Source organism: Hemiscyllium ocellatum, chromosome 2 (assembly GCF_020745735.1).
Source record: "Hemiscyllium ocellatum isolate sHemOce1 chromosome 2, sHemOce1.pat.X.cur, whole genome shotgun sequence".
NCBI lineage: Eukaryota > Metazoa > Chordata > Chondrichthyes > Orectolobiformes > Hemiscylliidae > Hemiscyllium > Hemiscyllium ocellatum.
In genome coordinates this window covers 131,900,409-131,919,346 of record NC_083402.1, presented here as the reverse complement: position 1 = coordinate 131,919,346, position 18,938 = coordinate 131,900,409, and the positions used below count along the sequence as shown (strand labels likewise).

At 40.2% G+C, this 18,938-nt stretch overlaps 1 protein-coding gene across 1 annotated transcript in view; it reads left to right on the top strand.

Moving 5' to 3' along the window:
• Positions 1–16,905, top strand: part of LOC132826184 (trans-2,3-enoyl-CoA reductase-like) — a 129,551-nt gene extending 112,646 nt beyond the window's left edge. Inside the window, exons 8-10 of the mRNA XM_060841832.1 lie at positions 757–800; positions 14,943–15,000; positions 16,778–16,905. Of these exons, the coding sequence (XP_060697815.1) occupies positions 757–800; positions 14,943–15,000; positions 16,778–16,905 (230 nt within the window). The remainder of the gene's footprint in view (positions 1–756; positions 801–14,942; positions 15,001–16,777) is intronic.
• The last annotated feature ends 2,033 nt before the right edge of the window (positions 16,906–18,938 follow it).

Here is an 18,938-nt window from a genome sequence, read left to right as displayed (position 1 = left end):
GTCAGTATGTTTAGTTCATATTGACCATGTGGTTTAGTCAGCATTTTTCTATCTGCAAGAATTGATTGGAAGGCACCCTCAACAATTGGTGAGGTCAGATGAGATCATCTGCTATATTGCATCTGATGATTGAACAAGCTGATTCTGGAAAGTCAAAGTCCACCACATGAACCATACCTGAGGTTGCCCCTTGCCAGTGGTGTGGGATGAATCCTCATTTCACTCCATTTGCAGGTTCATGTTTGCCTTAGTGTTTCCAATACCACACTTCATTGCTGTATCTACCACCCTTACCAAGCAATTTCACAGCAATTAATCCATATTAATAGAGAGCCAAGCTGTTAAACAAAGTTTCTATGACACTAACATTAGAGTGACTCAATCCAGCCAATAGATTTCAGCTATCAGCCTTGAACTGTGCATTTTCAACTTGTCTGAACTTGCTGTGTCTTTATTCAACATTACAGCAATGCCTTTATAGTGCTGTTCATCATCTGCACAAATGTATTATCATTTTCAAAGTCACCACAATCTCCTCTTCTTTTTGTCAGGTATTTCCTGTTTGAAAATATCAGGACCATTTTTTTATGTCATTAAAAGCCTGCACCATAACTTAAACAGGAGCTTTCTTGTTTAGAAATAGGAAAGTTTTGTTTTGAATTAGTAATCTCATTTACTGATATAATTGATATTGACATTGTGTATCTGACAATTAAATGATGGATACCAAAGATTATTTTTATTACTTTTTTCCAGGCTTTGGCAATAGACAAATCATTCCAGCCATGGTCTGTTTTCTGGTATGTATAATACCAATTTTACTCAAAATGATTGCCCTGTGTTTTAACTATTTCGTATTACAATGCTATGACTTTTGCTCAGTTATTTTGCTGAAATCTAAAAAGGCGATAATTCATATTTGGGATAGCACAGCTTCCAGAGAGTATGGACTCGCATGCCCTTGGTTCTCACTGGATTCAATCTAACTTTAAACTTAAATGTAAAGACGTTTTATTCTGTGCTATAAATGATTTTTCCTCTGATTTTTAATTTGGTTCCTTGGGCCTGTGAGAGAGATGTTGATACAATCCTGTGAGGACTGAGCTATCTCCTGGTACTAGTCGAAGTCTTGACAACTATCAAGGAACATTGACTTATACTCCTGTTACTTTGGTCAAAAATACTTCCATCTCTTTTTTAGGTTTCATCAAATTGCTCGTTGTCTCACTCTAGCTATAACCTCAACCAGTCCTACAATTTTGTGGTAAATCAGGTTTCCTCTAATGTTAGCTTCTTGTTCCACCCCCAATTTCCTTCAGTCACCTATTGATAGCCATTCTATCTGCTGTTGGCTCTAAGCTCTGGAATTCTCTCCGTAAACCTCCAAATCATGTCAGATGGGGAGGTTCTGCTTCAGGCTCCACTCCTCACTTGAGCACAAAAACCTGAACTAATACTCCAGTGCAGTAACGAAGCAGGGCTGCTTGTCAGATGTGCAGTTTTCTGGATAGTGCATTAAAGTGACACTCCAGCTTACCTTTCTGACATGCATAAAAGTCTGCATAGCAATATATTATACAAGAGCAGTGGGTTACTCCTAGTTCAGTAGGAGAAAGTGAGGTCTGCAAATGCTGGAGATCAGAGTTGAGAGTGTGTTTCTTGAAAAGTACAACAGGCCAGGTAGCATCTGAGAAGCAGGAGATGAAGGAAATGTCGATTCTCCTGCTCTTCAGATGCTGCCTGACCTGCCTTGCTTTTCCAGTAACACACTCTCAACTCTATTCTTGGTTCAGTGTCCAATATTTATCCCTTGGTGAACATCAACATTATTGGATCGTTGTCTTTGCAATCACGATGTGGCTTGACATCCTACATGACAAAGCAAGATAAAGATAAATTAAAGGTAAGTTCACCATAGTTTTACCAAACCACAGGACTGCTCTAATTCGAAAGACAGAGAGAGAGAGAGATGATCACACACCAAATGAAGGGAGAAATTGAAAAGAAGAGTCTTTCAAGGTAACCTTAGCCAATGTGGGAATCAAATCTTAGAATCCCTACAGCATGGAAACATGCCCTTCAGCTCAACAAGTCCATACCAAACTTCCAAAGAGTGTCCCACGTAAACCCATTCCTCTACATTTACCCCTGACTAATGTACCTAACCTACACATTCTTGAACACTATGGCTATTTAGCATGGCCCATTCACTTAATTTGCACATCTTTGGACTGTGGGAGGAAACCAGAGCACCCAAAAGAAACCCACACAGATGCAGGGAGAATGTGCAAACTCCACACAGACAGTCATCCGAGGCAATAATCAAACCCGGGTTCCTGGCACTATGAGGTAGCAGTGCTAACCACTGAGCCACCATGCTACTCATGCCCATTGTTGATATTACTCTGTCTCACAAACCAGCCCTCCAGCCAACTATCACTGACCCTCAAAGTTACATTTGAAAAGTACTTCATTGGCTGCAAGTTGCATCCTATCTGTCTTTCTTCCTTTACCACTCTACAGAGCTGCTACACGGATACTTCAGCATCAATTAGTTAGTTGGCTGCTTCAATATGTTGCATCACAGAGCAACAACACAACCTTAATCCCCACAGTATCTGAGATTGTGCTTGGTGCCTGCATCTTGTGTTTTGACCCATAATTACACCATGGCACATGTCATGATTAACAAGCTTTGGACACAAAGGAGATTCCATTAAAAAAGATAAAACTAATGTATAAATGGAAGCTTTTGTTGGTGATATTTCTCTTCAATGTACATAGGTAATATTCAGTTTCTAGATGCAAAGAATGGGAATAGGACACAAATCTGAAATTGGGCCTTTATCTTTTTTATTTCTGCCTGAATTCTCTCAAAGTTTAAAAATGGCACGGGTGTTATTACAATTCCTCCAAGTGGCACAGACTACAAATAGATATGTAGTCAAGATGGACATCTACAATCATTGATTGTCAAAGTATGCCCATTTTTATGAAGTTACCAAGGAATTTGGTCAAGAAGAAAATACCCAGAAACATCCATTTGACCTTTGCAACTATGAGTGCCTAAGGGCAAAAGAATCAGAGGAGAACAGGTGTTGAAGAAATGAAAGTCCAAACTGATAAGTTGTTTTTTATTTTGTCACAATAGCCACTCAACCCTTGACATCAAATGGCTGACTTTACATCTCCCAAACTCTGGGTAAAGGTGCAATGTCAGGGAGGCAGCGGCACATTGAGATCAGGTTGGTGACTTTATCACAAATCAAGGTGGATTCCAGTCACTTTCAACACTTAGGATATATTAGTGTCAAAGTTTGAAGGAATTGGGTAGGCCCATTGGGGCGCTGATCTACTTACTGGAATTATGTTGTTTGAATTTTTACCTGGAGATGGCAAAGTTGGTTTATTCTGTGATTCAGCACAGCATCCTAGACCAGCTTGTTGGAAGGTTGGAGGCACAAAGTGGCTGAGAACTCCCTGGACCTGACGACTGAAACACTTATTGTTATGGGTTAGATACAAAACCTTGCCCATGATGCTCCAGTAGTCCTCACTGAACACATGAATGGTAGCCTCCAGAATTGTGTTCTGTGCTTAATAACTCTGGAGATTTTCTTTGTCACTCTGAAATATGTCAATCTTCCAAGATCATGAATTTCATGAAGAAATGGTGTTACCCAAATTAACCTTTCTTTGTGGGTTTTCTTGAAGCACTTCCCTTTTTGACTTCTATTATCAAAAACTTATGCAAAGCAATTTCATAATTTCCTTTTTACAAATTAATTGTTCATGATTTATGGACAGATCTGAAATATATTTCAGAATCAAAACAACATTCAGCCTCTCTCTTTCTTGGTGTTATAACTTAGAAATTGTCTGCTGCTTTACAAATTTGCAGTGAGTGAGTTGAGTCAGAGAGGTGGGAGGTGGGAGATGGTGATCTGATGGTGGGAGACTGCTCATTTTAAAGTATGTTTTCATTAAGATGTGTTTAGTTTACACACTTAGTTGAGTCATAACTCAGTAGGGATCACACAAAAATTAAATGACCCTTTTGAGTTTTGGACAGTGCAGTTTGTCAGCAAATTAACCAGGTTTAATACTTCATTTGTCCTTAATAAGTTATTTTCTAGAAAATGGTAAATATTTGATGGTGAACTTAAGACAGTAATGCAATTAAAAACAGAGGCATTAAAGAGTGAATGCTGTTGGATTTGCCACAGTCACATGTCGTGACAAGGCCAGTTGGGATCTTGACCTAACTGGCATTTGTTTCAATAATATTTCATGCAAGAGTTCTATCGCATCCGTTTATTTTTGTACCAATAGATATTGTTACATTGCATGTATATAATAATAGTGATCACACAAGAATCCACAACTGCAAACTTTGAATATAATGTAATGAGTGCATTATTATGCTTGTAGTTTGTTAATTAAATTCATCAGAAAACATACATGACCACTGCATTTGGACTTCAGATCATGTTAGTTTAGACATCATGCATTAACTTCAAGTAGTTTGGATAAAGGGATGGAGAAAGGGAATGTTGCTAAATTTTGTTTACAGCATTCCTGCAAAATGCCGTGTGTTAAGAACACTATATATGGGTTGTATTTGTTTTGGAAGTGATAATGTGCCTCTGGTTGGTGTTAGATGAGGTGAATTGGTAATGGAATCTTTTCATTCCATTCATATGCAAGTCACAGTGTGATGCTTATTATTCATGCTTCTCACTCTCTTATCAACTCATGAGGTGATTTCACTTGAACAGACGAGCATTGATAACAATACCTATCATCATCAGGCGTAGACATTAGTACTTTTACAAGATTATTGCCTATCTTGTCATAAAACTTTCAGAAGCAAATATCCCATCATTGTGTAATTTCTTTTGACTATCTAAGTAAGAACAGAGTTTAAAAAAAAACAAAATTCAGCTGAATTCCTAGCCACCATTTGTAGTTTACCACCACTACCCTCTTCTCTTAGTTATCTCTCCTTACATCTATTGTATTATCATTTTTGAAGTGATGCCTCTATATTGGCTCAGGATGCAAGTAAGAGCTGAAAATGTGTTGCTGGTTAAAGCACAGCAGGTTAGGCAGCATCCAAGGAACAGGAAATTCGACGTTTCGGGCCAGAGCCCTTCATCAAGAATGAGGAGAGGGTGCCAAGCAGGCTAAGATAAAAGGTAGGGAGGAGGGACTTGGGGGAGAGGCTATGGAGATGTGATAGGTGGAAGGAGGTCAAGGTGAGGGTGATAAGCCGGAGTGGGGTGGGGGCGGAGAGCTCAGGAAGAGGATTGCAGGTTAAGAGGGCGGTGCTGAGTTCAAGGGAATCGACTGAGACAAGGTGGGGGGAGGGGAAATGAGGAAACTGGAGAATTCTGAGTTCATCCCTTGTGGCTGGAGGGTTCCCAGGCGGAAGATGAGGAGCTCTTCCTCCAACCGTCGTGTTGTTATGTTCTGGCGATTGAGGAGTCCAAGGACCTGCATGTCTTCGGTGGAGTGGGAGGGAGAGTTAAAGTGTTGAGCCACGGGGTGGTTGGGTTGGGTGGTTCGGGCATCCCAGAGGTGTTCCTTGAAGCGTTCTGCAAGTAGGCGGCCTGTCTCCCCAATATAGAGGAGGCACGACGGTTGGAGGAAGAGCGCCTCATCTTCCGTCTGGGAACCCTCCAGCCACAAGGGATGAACTCAGATTTCTCCAGTTTCCTCATTTCCCCTCCCCCCACCTTGTCTCAGTCGATTCCCTTGAACTCAGCACCGCCCTCCTAACCTGCAATCCTCTTCCTGACCTCTCCGCCCACACCCCACTCCGGCCTATCACCCTCACCTTGACGTCCTTCCACCTATCACATCTCCATCGCCCCTCCCCCAAGTCCCTCCTCCCTACCTTTTATCTTAGCCTGCCTGGCACCCTCTCCTCATTCCTGATGAAGGGCTCTGGCCCGAAACATCGAATTTCCTGTTCCTTGGATGCTGCCTAACCTGCTGTGTTTTAACCAGCAACACATTTTCAGCTGTGATCTCCAGCATCTGCAGACCTCACTTTTTACTCAGGATGCAAGTAAGCCAAGTACCCAGAGGGTATCACATGACATAGTTTGGGTCCAGAGATAACTCTGTCAAGTGTGTATTGGGTTAGATATAATTAAACATCCAGAAACTTTCAAGGAAATGGAATCCATGTGCTGCTTTTTTATTTCATTGTGTAACGCAAAATGAAATGCGGCTCCTGAAAGCCACTAAAAGCGAACATACAAGATCAGTATAATAGGAAGGCAGATAGAATGTTGACTTTTATTTCCAGGGGAATGGAGAATAATATCAGCTTTGCTAAATCTATACAAGGCACTTGCCATATGCCCAGATGGAAAGTTAATAGTGGGGAGGGTGGGGTGATGTGGCAGTTTTTGGAACAAACCCACTTCTACATCCAGGAGCAGATCAGAAAGTCATCCACCTCACAGCCATAATGTGTTGAGTTTGGCTAAATTTCTAAACAATGCACCTCACAAAAGCATTTGACTACCAGTTCCAGTAATACTGACAGTGCCATGCGCACAGTTCTAGGCCATTTCAGAATTACACATAGGCTAACAAAGAAGACAGCATCAGTTCAGATTGAGATAAGTCTGGTGCATTGGACCAAGAAGGAACTGTTTAACTTAGGAATATGGTGATGGGTTATGAGCTAGGGAATATAAGAAGTGGGGGCTACAAAGGGATTCAAAGGCAATGCCTTTGATGCTCAAGCAGAACTTCTTGATGGCATTACTATTCCCTTCATTCAAACTGCTAGATAAATTTCTTCAAAAAACAGTCTGCTCACTCCTTCCCAGATACCCATATCATTGTACCATTATGTAGACAGTTTAAAATTGACATCAGTTGAGTGGTTAACAAATTGAATTTGTTCTAACCCTGAATTATTTATTTATGTATGGTCAGAGACTGTCGATTTCAGCACCCTCCACTCTTATACGATATCACTGGGCCTGAAGATGGGTAGGAAGTTGATGGGCTAGCCACCCAGCCTGTATGAGATGCATGGGGTTCTCTTATGGCACTGTGGTATTGTCCCTACCTCTGAACCAAGAGGCCGAGGTTTCCGGTCCCACCTGCTCCAGAGGTATGCAATAACATCACTGAACAGGTTGATTAAAAGTTTCTATATTATGTGCTTACCTGCCAAAAACATTGCCAGGAGACATGTAATATCCAACCCATGATTCCATAAAGACTATTGACCTTTGCTCCCAAATGCGAGTTGTCAATCTTTTTTAGGTACCATACCATTCTTTACAGAGGTGCCTTCCAATAAGTTTGTTAATGATTTCATTTAATTCTACGAAGCATCACAACTAAGTCTAAATTTACAGGCGAACACTTTCCGAAACAATCCAAAGAAATGTCAGAGTGGCAGGTTTCCCTTCTGTAAGTCAAATGTGATGATGCTAATCTTTGGAAACCTTTTCTGTATCCAGTTAGGATCAAAAGTCTTTCTGATTTTTGCGTCAGCTACTCACTGCTTCAGCAAACTGAAAACTGAGGGCAGCCCTCATCATACGCCTTTGAGAAGTCAATATGAGAATAAGTTGTAATTCAAGTTATAATGCTTATATAAATGAACAGATTCAAATCTCTCATACCAATTTTCCACAAATTTAACAGATTGTTATATTTACACTGTTGTAACATTCAACATGCTGGTGACTTTAAGATGTTGTGAAAATGTCAAGGGAAATTAAATTGAATTTCGATCAACTGTTGCTAACAGAAGCAGGGTCAAATTTATGATGGAAAGCACGAGGTTAATTTCTAACGTTCTGGAAATATGATTTGCTGCTTTTATGAACTAAGCATTTGGACCAGTCCCAGAGGCAATTATTAGTTGACAGATGTTGCTGCCTCTTAGTCTTGTGTTAAATTGGTTCATTACCTCAGAGAAATACCAATTTTAGGGGGAACATATTTATTTAAAATGATTATACAGGATAAGCAGATTAATAAAAAGCTTACTACTATATATCACAACAGTATATCAAGTAAGTGTTACGTTCAGAAATCAAATACATTGATATTGGTTTGATTCCTCTCTGAATAAGTACAGAGTTTATTACATTGCCCTTTTTAAAGAAAATTGCAGGGTGAAATTGGTCTATGGCAAAAACACCACAGAGATCAAAGCTAATTAGCACCATATTTTCCATATCAATCTATTTTACATTTCAATCCATTTTACATTTCAGTCTGTTTTATATTTCAGTCCATTATACTCTCTGCCCCATTTCAACAAGGGACTGCCAATACACTTTCAGCTGACATTCAATACTTTTACGCCTTGAACTTTAAAATGAATTAAAATAGATCAAAGTGGCCCTTAGTTTCAAAACGTAATACAATGTGAAGTATCAGGCCCCCATTTACTGCAAATATTGTGTAAAGTTCAGGATGTGAGTGAGTGGAACAGGCTATCCTTACGTTGATAACAAAATACTTTTAAAAGCATATTTTCATTATCCTACTTCATAATATTAACTAAGACAGAAACATTTTAGACCCTAATCATGAAGGATGAATGAGAACACAATCTTCCTCAAGTGGAAAAAAACCTAACTAAAATATGCCTGATCTGAGAGTGATTGAACTCCAGAATTAAGATTTTTTCAATTCCTCAGGAAAAACATTTTTTACCTTGAAGTGCACAAAATCCACATATCTTTGAATAGGGATGAAAGAAATTAGAAAGTCACTGTCGTAATTGATATGTTATTATGGTTAATGAAAGTGTGCCCTGGTTACTTTTATAATTGAACTTTCCATACATAGGTACTGAGTCCAAGGAGCTGCCAATCAGAGATGAAATGGAATCATAAAAACACTGATTTGCCAATCTCTCTTGGTTATACTTGTGCATTTCCCACTGAGTGACGCAACAGTAATATCACATTGCCCCTCTGAACTGAGGAATGAGACATGGTACAAGGAATACTAAAGGGAGGAGGAAAGTATAGTTCAGAAAGAATGAGAAGAATTTTGCATTTTACTATTGTAACTTATAACTGCATTAATTTAGTAAGCTAAACTTCACTTGTCTGATATTTTAAGTCAGACTTTGATGGTCAACCTCTTTATTAAAATACTGAACAAAGGCTTGCATACAAATGCATTCACACATTCGTTGCCAAGATCCTACACCCCAATTTCAATTCATTACACAGATAATTATTTGCAGAATATTAAGTTTAATAAAACACTTTGAGATGGAAAGCTTTTGCCTTGAATTTTAATCAGAGTGGTGCTTTGAAACTTAGTTTATGTTATAAATTTCGCTCTAACTTAAAAAATCAACCAGGGCTTAATGTAATTTAAAAAGCATTTCCACTTGCAGTTTTGAAGATATTTGATTCACTGCTATAATGGGTTCCTGGGATCTGGAGCCCATTTGCAATGAAATTCCAATTCAGTCACTCTGGAGGGAAGCTGACAATTTTGCTCTGATGATGACTCATCCGGTTTCTGACACACTGCTACTTGAATAGAATAGAGAATTTTCTGGTGGAAAAGAATTGTTATGGCCATATATTAATAATCTGTGAGGGGCATATTGATCTATAACTTGATGACCTGCCCAACCCAGATAATTTCACAGTAATAGCCACTCTGGAAGGGTTGGCTTCCTCTTTCATTCACTCTGTCCTGTGATGTTAGAGATTCTATTCAAGTAAAAAATGAGGTCTGCAGATGCTGGAGATCACAGCTGCAAATGTGTTGCTGGTCAAAGCACAGCAGGTTAGGCAGCATCTCAGGAATAGAGAATTCGACGTTTCGAGCATAAGCCCTTCATCAGGAATGAGAGAGTGTAGCCAAGCAGGCTAAGATAAAAGGTAGGGAGGAGGGACTTGGGGGAGGGGCGATGGAGGTGGGATAGGTGGAAGGAGGTCAAGGTGAGGGTGATAGGCCGGAGTGGGGTGGGGGCGGAGAGGTCAGGAAGAGGATTGCAGGTTAGGAGGGCGGTGCTGAGTTGAGGGAACCGACTGAGACAAGGTGGGGGGAGGGGAAATGAGGAAACTGGAGAAATCTGAATTCATACCTTGTGGTTGGAGGGTTCCCAGGCGGAAGATGAGGCGCTCCTCCTCCAGCCGTCGTGTTGTTATGTTCTGCCGGTGGAGGAGTCCAAGGACCTGCATGTCCTCGGTGGAGTGGGAGGGAGAGTTAAAGTGTTGAGCCACGGGGTGATTGGGTTGGTTGGTTCGGGCGGCCCGGAGGTGTTCTCTGAAGCGTTCCGCAAGTAAGCGGCCTGTCTCCCCAATTTCCCTCCCCTCCCCTATCAGCGTTCCGCAAGGACCACTCCCTTCGTGACTCCCTCGTCAGATCCACACCCCCCACCAACCCAACCTCCACCCCCGGCACCTTCCCCAGCAACCACAGGAAATGTAAAACTTGCGCCCACACCTCCACACTCACTTCCCTCCAAGGCCCCAAGGGATCCTTCCATATCCGCCACAAGTTCACCTGTACCTCCACACACATCATCTATTGCATCCGCTGCACCCGATGTGGCCTCCTCTATATTGGTGAGACAGGCCGCTTACTTGCGGAACGCTTCAGAGAACACCTCCGGGCCGCCCGGACCAACCAACCCAATCATCCCGTGGCTCAACACTTTAACTCTCCCTCCCACTCCACCGAGGACATGCAGGTCCTTGGACTCCTCCACCGGCAGAACATAACAACACGACGGCTGGAGGAGGAGCGCCTCATCTTCCGCCTGGGAACCCTCCAACCACAAGGTATGAATTCAGATTTCTCCAGTTTCCTCATTTCCCCTCCCCCCACCTTGTCTCAGTCGGTTCCCTCAACTCAGCACCGCCCTCCTAACCTGCAATCCTCTTCCTGACCTCTCCGCCCCCACCCCACTCTGGCCTATCACCCTCACCTTGACCTCCTTCCACCTATCCCACCTCCATCGCCCCTCCCCCAAGTCCCTCCTCCCTACCTTTTATCTTAGCCTGCTTGGCTACACTCTCTCATTCCTGATGAAGGGCTTATGCTCGAAACGTCGAATTCTCTATTCCTGAGATGCTGCCTAACCTGCTGTGCTTTGACCAGCAACACATTTGCAGCTGTGATCTCCAGCATCTGCAGACCTCATTTTTTACTTGAATAGAATCTCTAACATCACAGGACAGAGTGAATGAAAGAGGAAGCCAACCCTTCCAGAGTGGCTATTACTGTGAAATTATCTGGGTTGGGCAGGTCATCAAGTTATAGATCAATATGCCCCTCACAGATTATTAATATATGGCCATAACAATTCTTTTCCACCGGAAAATTCTTTTAGATTCAATATGAAGAAAACTGATTCAAAAAGCTTGCTTCAGCAATGACTGAAACAATCAGTGGCTCAGTGGTTAGCACTGCTGCCTAACAGCACCAGGGTCCCACGTTCAATTCCAGCCTCAGGTGACTGCTTGTGTGAAATTTGCACATTCTGCCTGTGTCTGCGTGGGTTTTCTCTGGGTGCTCTGGGTTCCTCCCACAGTCCAAAGATGAGCAGGCCAGGTGAATTGGCGATGCCAATTTGCCCCATAGTGTGAGGTCAATTAGTCAGAGGGAAATGAGTCTGGGTGGGTTACTCTTTGGAGGGTCGGTGTGGACTGGTTGGGCCGAAGGGCCTGTTTCCACACTGTAGGGGATCTGATCTAATCAAATAGTGCCTTTGAGAAGGTGTATTCCGAAGCAAAAAGAAGCATTATCTGAACAGCATTACAAGGAATAAGACAGACTTGATAAGGAAATATTCAATGATGAACAGTTCAAAGATTTTTAATGAACACAGATGAAATGACGGAATTGTGACTTGTAAAAAAACTTTGAAAGATCACTAAACTACAGCAAGTAATTAATTCCAGTCTCATTAAGGAAAGAATGTGTTCAGCCATAAAAACAGCAGCTAAGTTTGTATCACACCAATTATTTATTATAAAATTATTTACAATTTTAAGCAACAGGTTCTAGTTGAAGATTTTTCAAATAATCACAGAGATAGGTTTCAACATAATTATAAAACTTGATAATAAATTAATACTGTGACTGACTTTTTTATATAAGAGCAATGATAGAATTTGATAAAGATAACAATCGGAATACAATAAACAAGAGAATTCAAGCAATCCTTTGAGTTAATCAAGTCAGGAATATGACCAAAGGAGAATACCCAGTAACTTTGGAACACAACATAGAAAGATCCCAAAGCCTAGAGATTGCAATGACTATTAGGCAGCATGAAAACCTAGGGCTGTACATAGGAGTGTCCATCATTGATCAGGTGTTTCACAAGTTGGTTGTATAGAGAAAAGGGAAGGGCACATGAACCACTGTGTGTGATCATTATAACACAACATGTACAAAAATACTGTTTTTCACAGTAAAAGTCAGTGTGTTTGATCTCTCTTCTGATCTGAGCTATAGATTAAGAGAATGACTTGGTTCTCACTTCAAAGCTAGATTCAGGGAAGATCTTTTGGCCCTCACTCTGCATTAACCAGTCATTGTCCCCGGTCAGGTGCTTATGCTCCTACAGCCTCCCATGTCAGTTTTCTTAGATAAGGAGCCCAAAACTGTTCACTGTACACTATCTATAATTTGCTAGTGCTTTGTATTGTTTTAGCAAGCTTTCCTCTATTTACACTCTATTCCATTTGAAAACAATGCTAAAATTCTATTTGCTTCCCCTATTATCTACTGAACTTGAAGATTGGTGTGGTTTATTGGTGACGACCCCAATCCCTTTGTTCCCTGGCTTTCTGTAGTCTTTTTCCATGCTAATGATATTTAGCTTTTCCATTCTTCCTTCCAAAATGAATGACCTCACATTATATTTCATCTGCTTAGATTTTGTCTGCTCACTTAATCTGTCTATATTCTTCTGTAGATTCTTGGTGTCATCATCACCACTTGCCTTCTGACCATTTGCCAGGCGCACGGTGGCTCAGTGGTTAGCACTGCTACCTCACAGTGCCAGGGACACTGTTATTTTCCCAAATAAGCTTATTAGTCAATAGTTATTTGTTGCTTTCTTTTGTCTCCTTTTTTCAGTAAAGGTGTTTACTCTGGGAATTTATACCTGGAAAATTACTACCAAGCTATCCAATATCTCTGTAGTTATCTCTTTTACTATCTAATTATGCACCCCATCACAGTCTTTAGCCCCATTAATTTCTCTTGCACTTATCACTCCAGTGATAATTATAGTATTTTTCCTCCTCTCCCCCTTCTGAATATTTAGTATTTTGTTATTTTGATTAGTGTCTTCTACCATTAGCAGAAGTATTTATTCATGTCACAGCCATTTCCTGCTTAATCATTGTCATTCATCCAGTCTCTTTTTCAAAGGACTTACAATAATTTAGGCTTTTCTCTTCCTTTTTTCCACTTAAAGGATCTCATGCAGTCCATCTTGGTATTACTTTCAAGTTTATTCTCAAAATTTGTTTTCTCGTTTTTCTGGTCACCTATCGTTAGTTTTTAAATCTTTCCCAATGCTTTGGCTTACCACTACTTTTTGCCAGGTGGTATTTTTTTTCTTTCGATCTGATGCAGTCCTTAACTTACCCATAGTTCATGTATCCCCTTCCTAAAGTCCTCCTTCCTCACTAGAATATGTCTTTGCTGTGAACTGTGAATTATTATCTTTTCCACATTTGCACTTAACCTTGATAAACTTTCATTCCCTGGTTTAATCTATCTTCCACTGCCATTTGAAGCAAAGAGACTCACAACTCTGTGAGAAAAAAAGTCTCCTCATCCTTGTCTTAAATGATTGACCCCTTATATTTAAAGAGTGACCCTAGTTCTAGGTTCTCCTAATAAAGAAAGCATCCACCTCATGTCATCCTCTCTAAGCACCTCATGAACTTATGTTTCAATCAAGTTGTCTCTTGCTCTTTTAATCTACAGTGGATACAAATCTACCATGTCCAATCTTTCCTCGTCTAAGTTAATTTTCTATTCCAGGTAATCCTTGAACTGATTCTAATACATTTGCATCCTTCCTCAAATAAGAAGTCCGTATAACACTCAGATGTTGTGTTCCCAATACCCTGTATAACTGAAGCAAAACCTCCCTGTATTAATAATCAACCTCCCTGATAATAAATTATAACATTCTGTTAGATTTCCCAATTACTTGCTATACCTCCATAATATCCTTCACAATCAATGCACTTGAATACTCAGATTCCTCTGTAATTTCTCCCCAATTAGATAATGTTTCTTTTTTAGTCTTCCTGCCTGCCATGTAAATATTGTGAATCTCAGTAAATGAATTTTACAAGATTACTTCACCAGAGAGTTAAATGTTGTGACAATGATTTCTCTATCACTGTAAAAAAAATCAGAGCTATTTTGTTCTTGCATTAAAAATGGAAGGTAGTTTTAAATTAAATTGTGATCTGTGCCACCAAATGATCCATTTGTATGGCTTTAATATGTACGCCATGTTGAAAAACAAATCAACATTCTCGAGGCTTATGGCTCAGGAGACATCGCTAAGTCGGTGAGTCAAAAATATCATGTTCGATCATTCATTTGTTTCAATCAAAGCTTTTTTTTATGATGCAGAGTGCATAAAGTCTCAGCTTGGCCAGTTACTTAAACCTATTATTTGTTTTAAAGAAAAAGGTATGGCCAATGCCAACGATAATGAATGATAAATATCCCTGCCTTTGAAATGGATCATAACTCATAGAAATGTATCCCAGAAATGTCAAGCACAGCTATTTATCACTCCCCAGCCCTCTCAATTCATTGCACAACCCAATTGAACCTTTTTCTACTGGAAAATGCTTAATTCTGCTTAACGTTACATGGTATTAGTTGCTAGTGGATCAGTTATTCAAACCAAATAGCAATTGCATCTTTCCCTTTAGGTCTGTGGAGCTGGAAATTATTTTACAAATGTTGCCTTAGTTCAGGTGCATAAAACAGGTCAGTGCAATTTTCATTCAATTGTTATTTACTGTCTGCTGTAATAATGTATTAGCTTCTATTTGTTTAACAATTGCAAAAAATTTTGATTTTTCATTCATTTAGCAAAATCTGAAACATTCTCTGTTTGGAATGGAGAGATTTAGAAATGATCTTCACTTTTAAGATAAGGCATGCACACTTGCCAGTCCTGATTCGGTGACAGTTCGAATAGCACTGACCACTGGGCCAGAAGGTTTAGGTTGAAGCCTGACTTCAAATATTTGAGCACATAATGAAGGCTGACACTTCAGTGTAGTACTGTGAGAGCCTGCCCTGCCAAAACTTTTGTGCTTCACATTTTGCATTGAACTGATGTCCCATCTCCCTTCATATTATACATATCTTATTTTGAAGAACAGCAATCCTGTAGAAGTCCTCAATAATTTCTTCAACCAATATGATTAAAGCAGTTTGGACTGACAGTCATCGGAACAGTGCAGCTTGAAGTTGTCTGTCACGACCATGCAGAATCTCAGATGCAGTCAACTTTGTCAGAATTCCATGAGAAATTAAAGTGTCTGACTGGCAGTTCAGCTACATCTGGAATCCTCCAACTGAATATATGAAACAGATGGAGGAGTCTGCTTCTGATAAGTTAATATTTACCTGGAAAATATTAGATGATGAAAATTTGAATGTCCAACTCACCACCTCCCACAATCTCCTTAAAACTATTGGGAAATACCACCTGAAGCCTTGACATCTCCCCCATGCCACTTCCAAACAGACCCCCACAACACAACACAGTTCCACCCATCACCCCGGGACCTCACACCCATTCCATCACCACCTGCTTGAACTGCCAGGACCTGAAACCCACTCTCCACTCCACCTCCATTGCCAATGTGAACCCTAGGGATCTTACAGCACACACATAATGTCCCCCTCCAATCTCAAAGACATTCCCCACCTGCTGACCCCAACATCCCTTTCCCCTACTGATGACAATCCCATGCTCGTTGCTAACGCAGGCAACCACTCACTCCCCCGTCCCCTGCAACTCCCAGTAGACTCACCCACATCGTTCTCCATGGAACAGACATCCCTCCCCTGCTGGATGACCAAACCCACCAGCTACCTGTCACCCCTCCCTTCTCAACTCTGACCTACACGAAGCACAATATCACTTACATGACACACTTGACCCTTTGCACTCTTATCCTTCATTCCTGGCTTTTGCCCGAAACGTCAATTTCGCTGCTCGTTGGATGCTGCCTGAACTGCTGTGCTCTTCCAGCACCACTGATCCAGAATCCCATAGTTATCGCCATTCTAACCAAACATGCTTAGTATTTCACAGTAGCTGTCAAATTGTCAGCCGTGCCTTTGGGCGTTTAGATCTCAAAACAGGGTACATCATCTGCAAAAAGCTGGCATGGTTTGACTTCCCCTGACTCTCCTGCACTATGAAGAAACCATTTAGTTTCAGCCAGGCTCCACATGTCTGAAGGAGCTGGGATTAGAATTACTGGTTAGAGCTGAGGAGTTTAATCTTAAGAGAACAAAAAAGGAGCAGAGTGGCAATTTGACTGTGATTGCAACTCCTCGGAATATCCTGGCCTATCCATGTATGTTCATGAGGTCTTACTGTAGACATATTGCCATGTTTTTAGATTCCAGTGGTGACTACAAGTCAAAAACGTGGGGGATTCATTTGTGGTGAAGTGCTTTCAAATTGGAAATGCATTCTTTAAATATGCAAGCTATTTAACATAACTATTTTATTTTCTTTCAGGCACAGGGTCTCATTTTGTAAGGCCCACATATAATCCCTTTACGTGGCTTTTCAAACTGGTCTCCTGCCCCAACTACACATATGAGGTAATGAAAGATTTTGTTATTTTGCTGTATCAAATCATTTAGCTGATAGTCTGAAATTTTGAAAAGAAAATTGTGCCAAAACCCCACACTTTCACAACATTAAAGATGATTAAATATATTAATAGAAAATTTTTCTTTCAAATTATCATTCAAAATTAATAGAAGCATAAAAAGTGACAGGGCAGAATTATTGGCCCCAGATCACTCCTATCACCCTAAAGTCCCATCTTTCCTCCCACCAGTTTTAAATACTACTTTCTAGGTATTAAAAAGCAGTTTCACTATTTAATGAGAACAAATATGAAAAACATAGTGTACGCAACAAAGGCATTGCCAAAATATTAACAAGCAAATGCTTTAGTGGCAGGAGTGTGATATAATCCATTGCTGAATACTGTATACTTTTTGAAAGGAACATTGTGTGCTGGTATCTAAGAAAAAGATTGAGAAGTATTGGTGGTTGTAAATCAACTTTAGGATTTATGTTCATTCATTTCATCTCATTTGTGCAGATGGGAACCTGGATTAGCTTCACCATTATGACCCAAACCCTTCCAGGTAAAACACAAAACTTTTCATTTGCAGTGCAATAATTGAAAGCCATTTTCATGCAGACAAGACATACATGTACCAATAATGTCCTCTCTTTTCTTTTTAGTTGCTGTCTTTGCCCTCATGGTATCTCTGCAGCTGATTTTCTGGGCTCAAAGGAAGCATTGCAAATACCAGAAAGATTTTAAAAATTATCCCAGCTGTAGAACAGCAATGATTCCATTGATACTGTAATCTCCCAAAGTCAGTTGTCTTAATCTGGACTTTACACAATAGTTAAAATAGATGACTGTGAAAGAATAACCAATGTTACATCTCTCCTGATTGACTTCAATGAAATATAAAAGTGGGGAAGAATTCAAGAGAGGGACGACCACAGACCGTAGGAAACAGGGACAGTTTAAATTGTAGAAATGGAGCAACTTCATGAAACTCATGAAAATTTTTTTTTAAAGCAAGTTAGTGATAGAGCAGAAGAAATAATCCAGGAAATTATAGATTCACTGCTCTTCCTCACCATACACTGCTGGTTAGAATAGAATAGAACATTTATTGACAGGTGTACTTTACATGAAAAATACAGTGGAAATTTTCATTAGTCACCACACCACAGAAGTCATACATTAAAGAGAAAGTAAAGTAAAGACAAAGGTAATCACAGTTCAGGTAACGGCCCGGGGCTCGGCGAATGCTGATCAAGGAACGATGGACCGACATTCTGGGATGAGACTGCCACTCTGGGTTGCTGGAATACTGGGATAGAAGCCTCCAAAGAAGACTAACTGCCACACTGAATCGCTGGAAGCCACCTCACCGCTGGGTCAGGAGTAGCCTCCTGTTCCCCATCTGGCACTCCTCCAGATGCTTTATACAATGACACAGACTTTGTGTGGAGAATAATGTTATCGACACTCATCAATTTATACTGAGAAAATTGACAGCAAATGTCAGCCTGTACACAAGTCACAAGAGATATCGTACTCCTCCTCAGGATGCTTTGCAACAATCCTCATCAATAAATGCAGAAATAATTGCAACAGAGTTGTAACTGGAGTTGACCTTAAGTTACCATTTCCATAAGTTTCCCACAAAAGAAGTTATAAAAATGGGAACTTATGCATTTAGGATCTTTTTTTAAATTGTATGTTAATCGATAATTGCTTATAAATAAATCACCCACCTGGTCTTGAAAAATTAACTTTACAAGTAAAAGGTTCTTCTGAATTTGATTAAAGTTGGAGAATTACAGAACTGGTATAAAAGTAATTCCTCCTGTATCTTTCCCTTCCCTAATCCTACTTGCCCTTCCCAATTTTTATTCCTACTTCTATGCATGATTTAAATCTCTTTCTAGCAGTCACCCAGAATGAGGAAGAGTCTGGTTGTAAATACAATCTGCAACAATAGCTTCTGTGGACAGTATTTTTTTTAGCAAAAGGAAGCTGTTGTGCTGTCACTGCCAAATGATTCTTGCTGACCAAGAAATTCCCCAGCCCTTGCACATGTCATAGCTATAGAGGAAG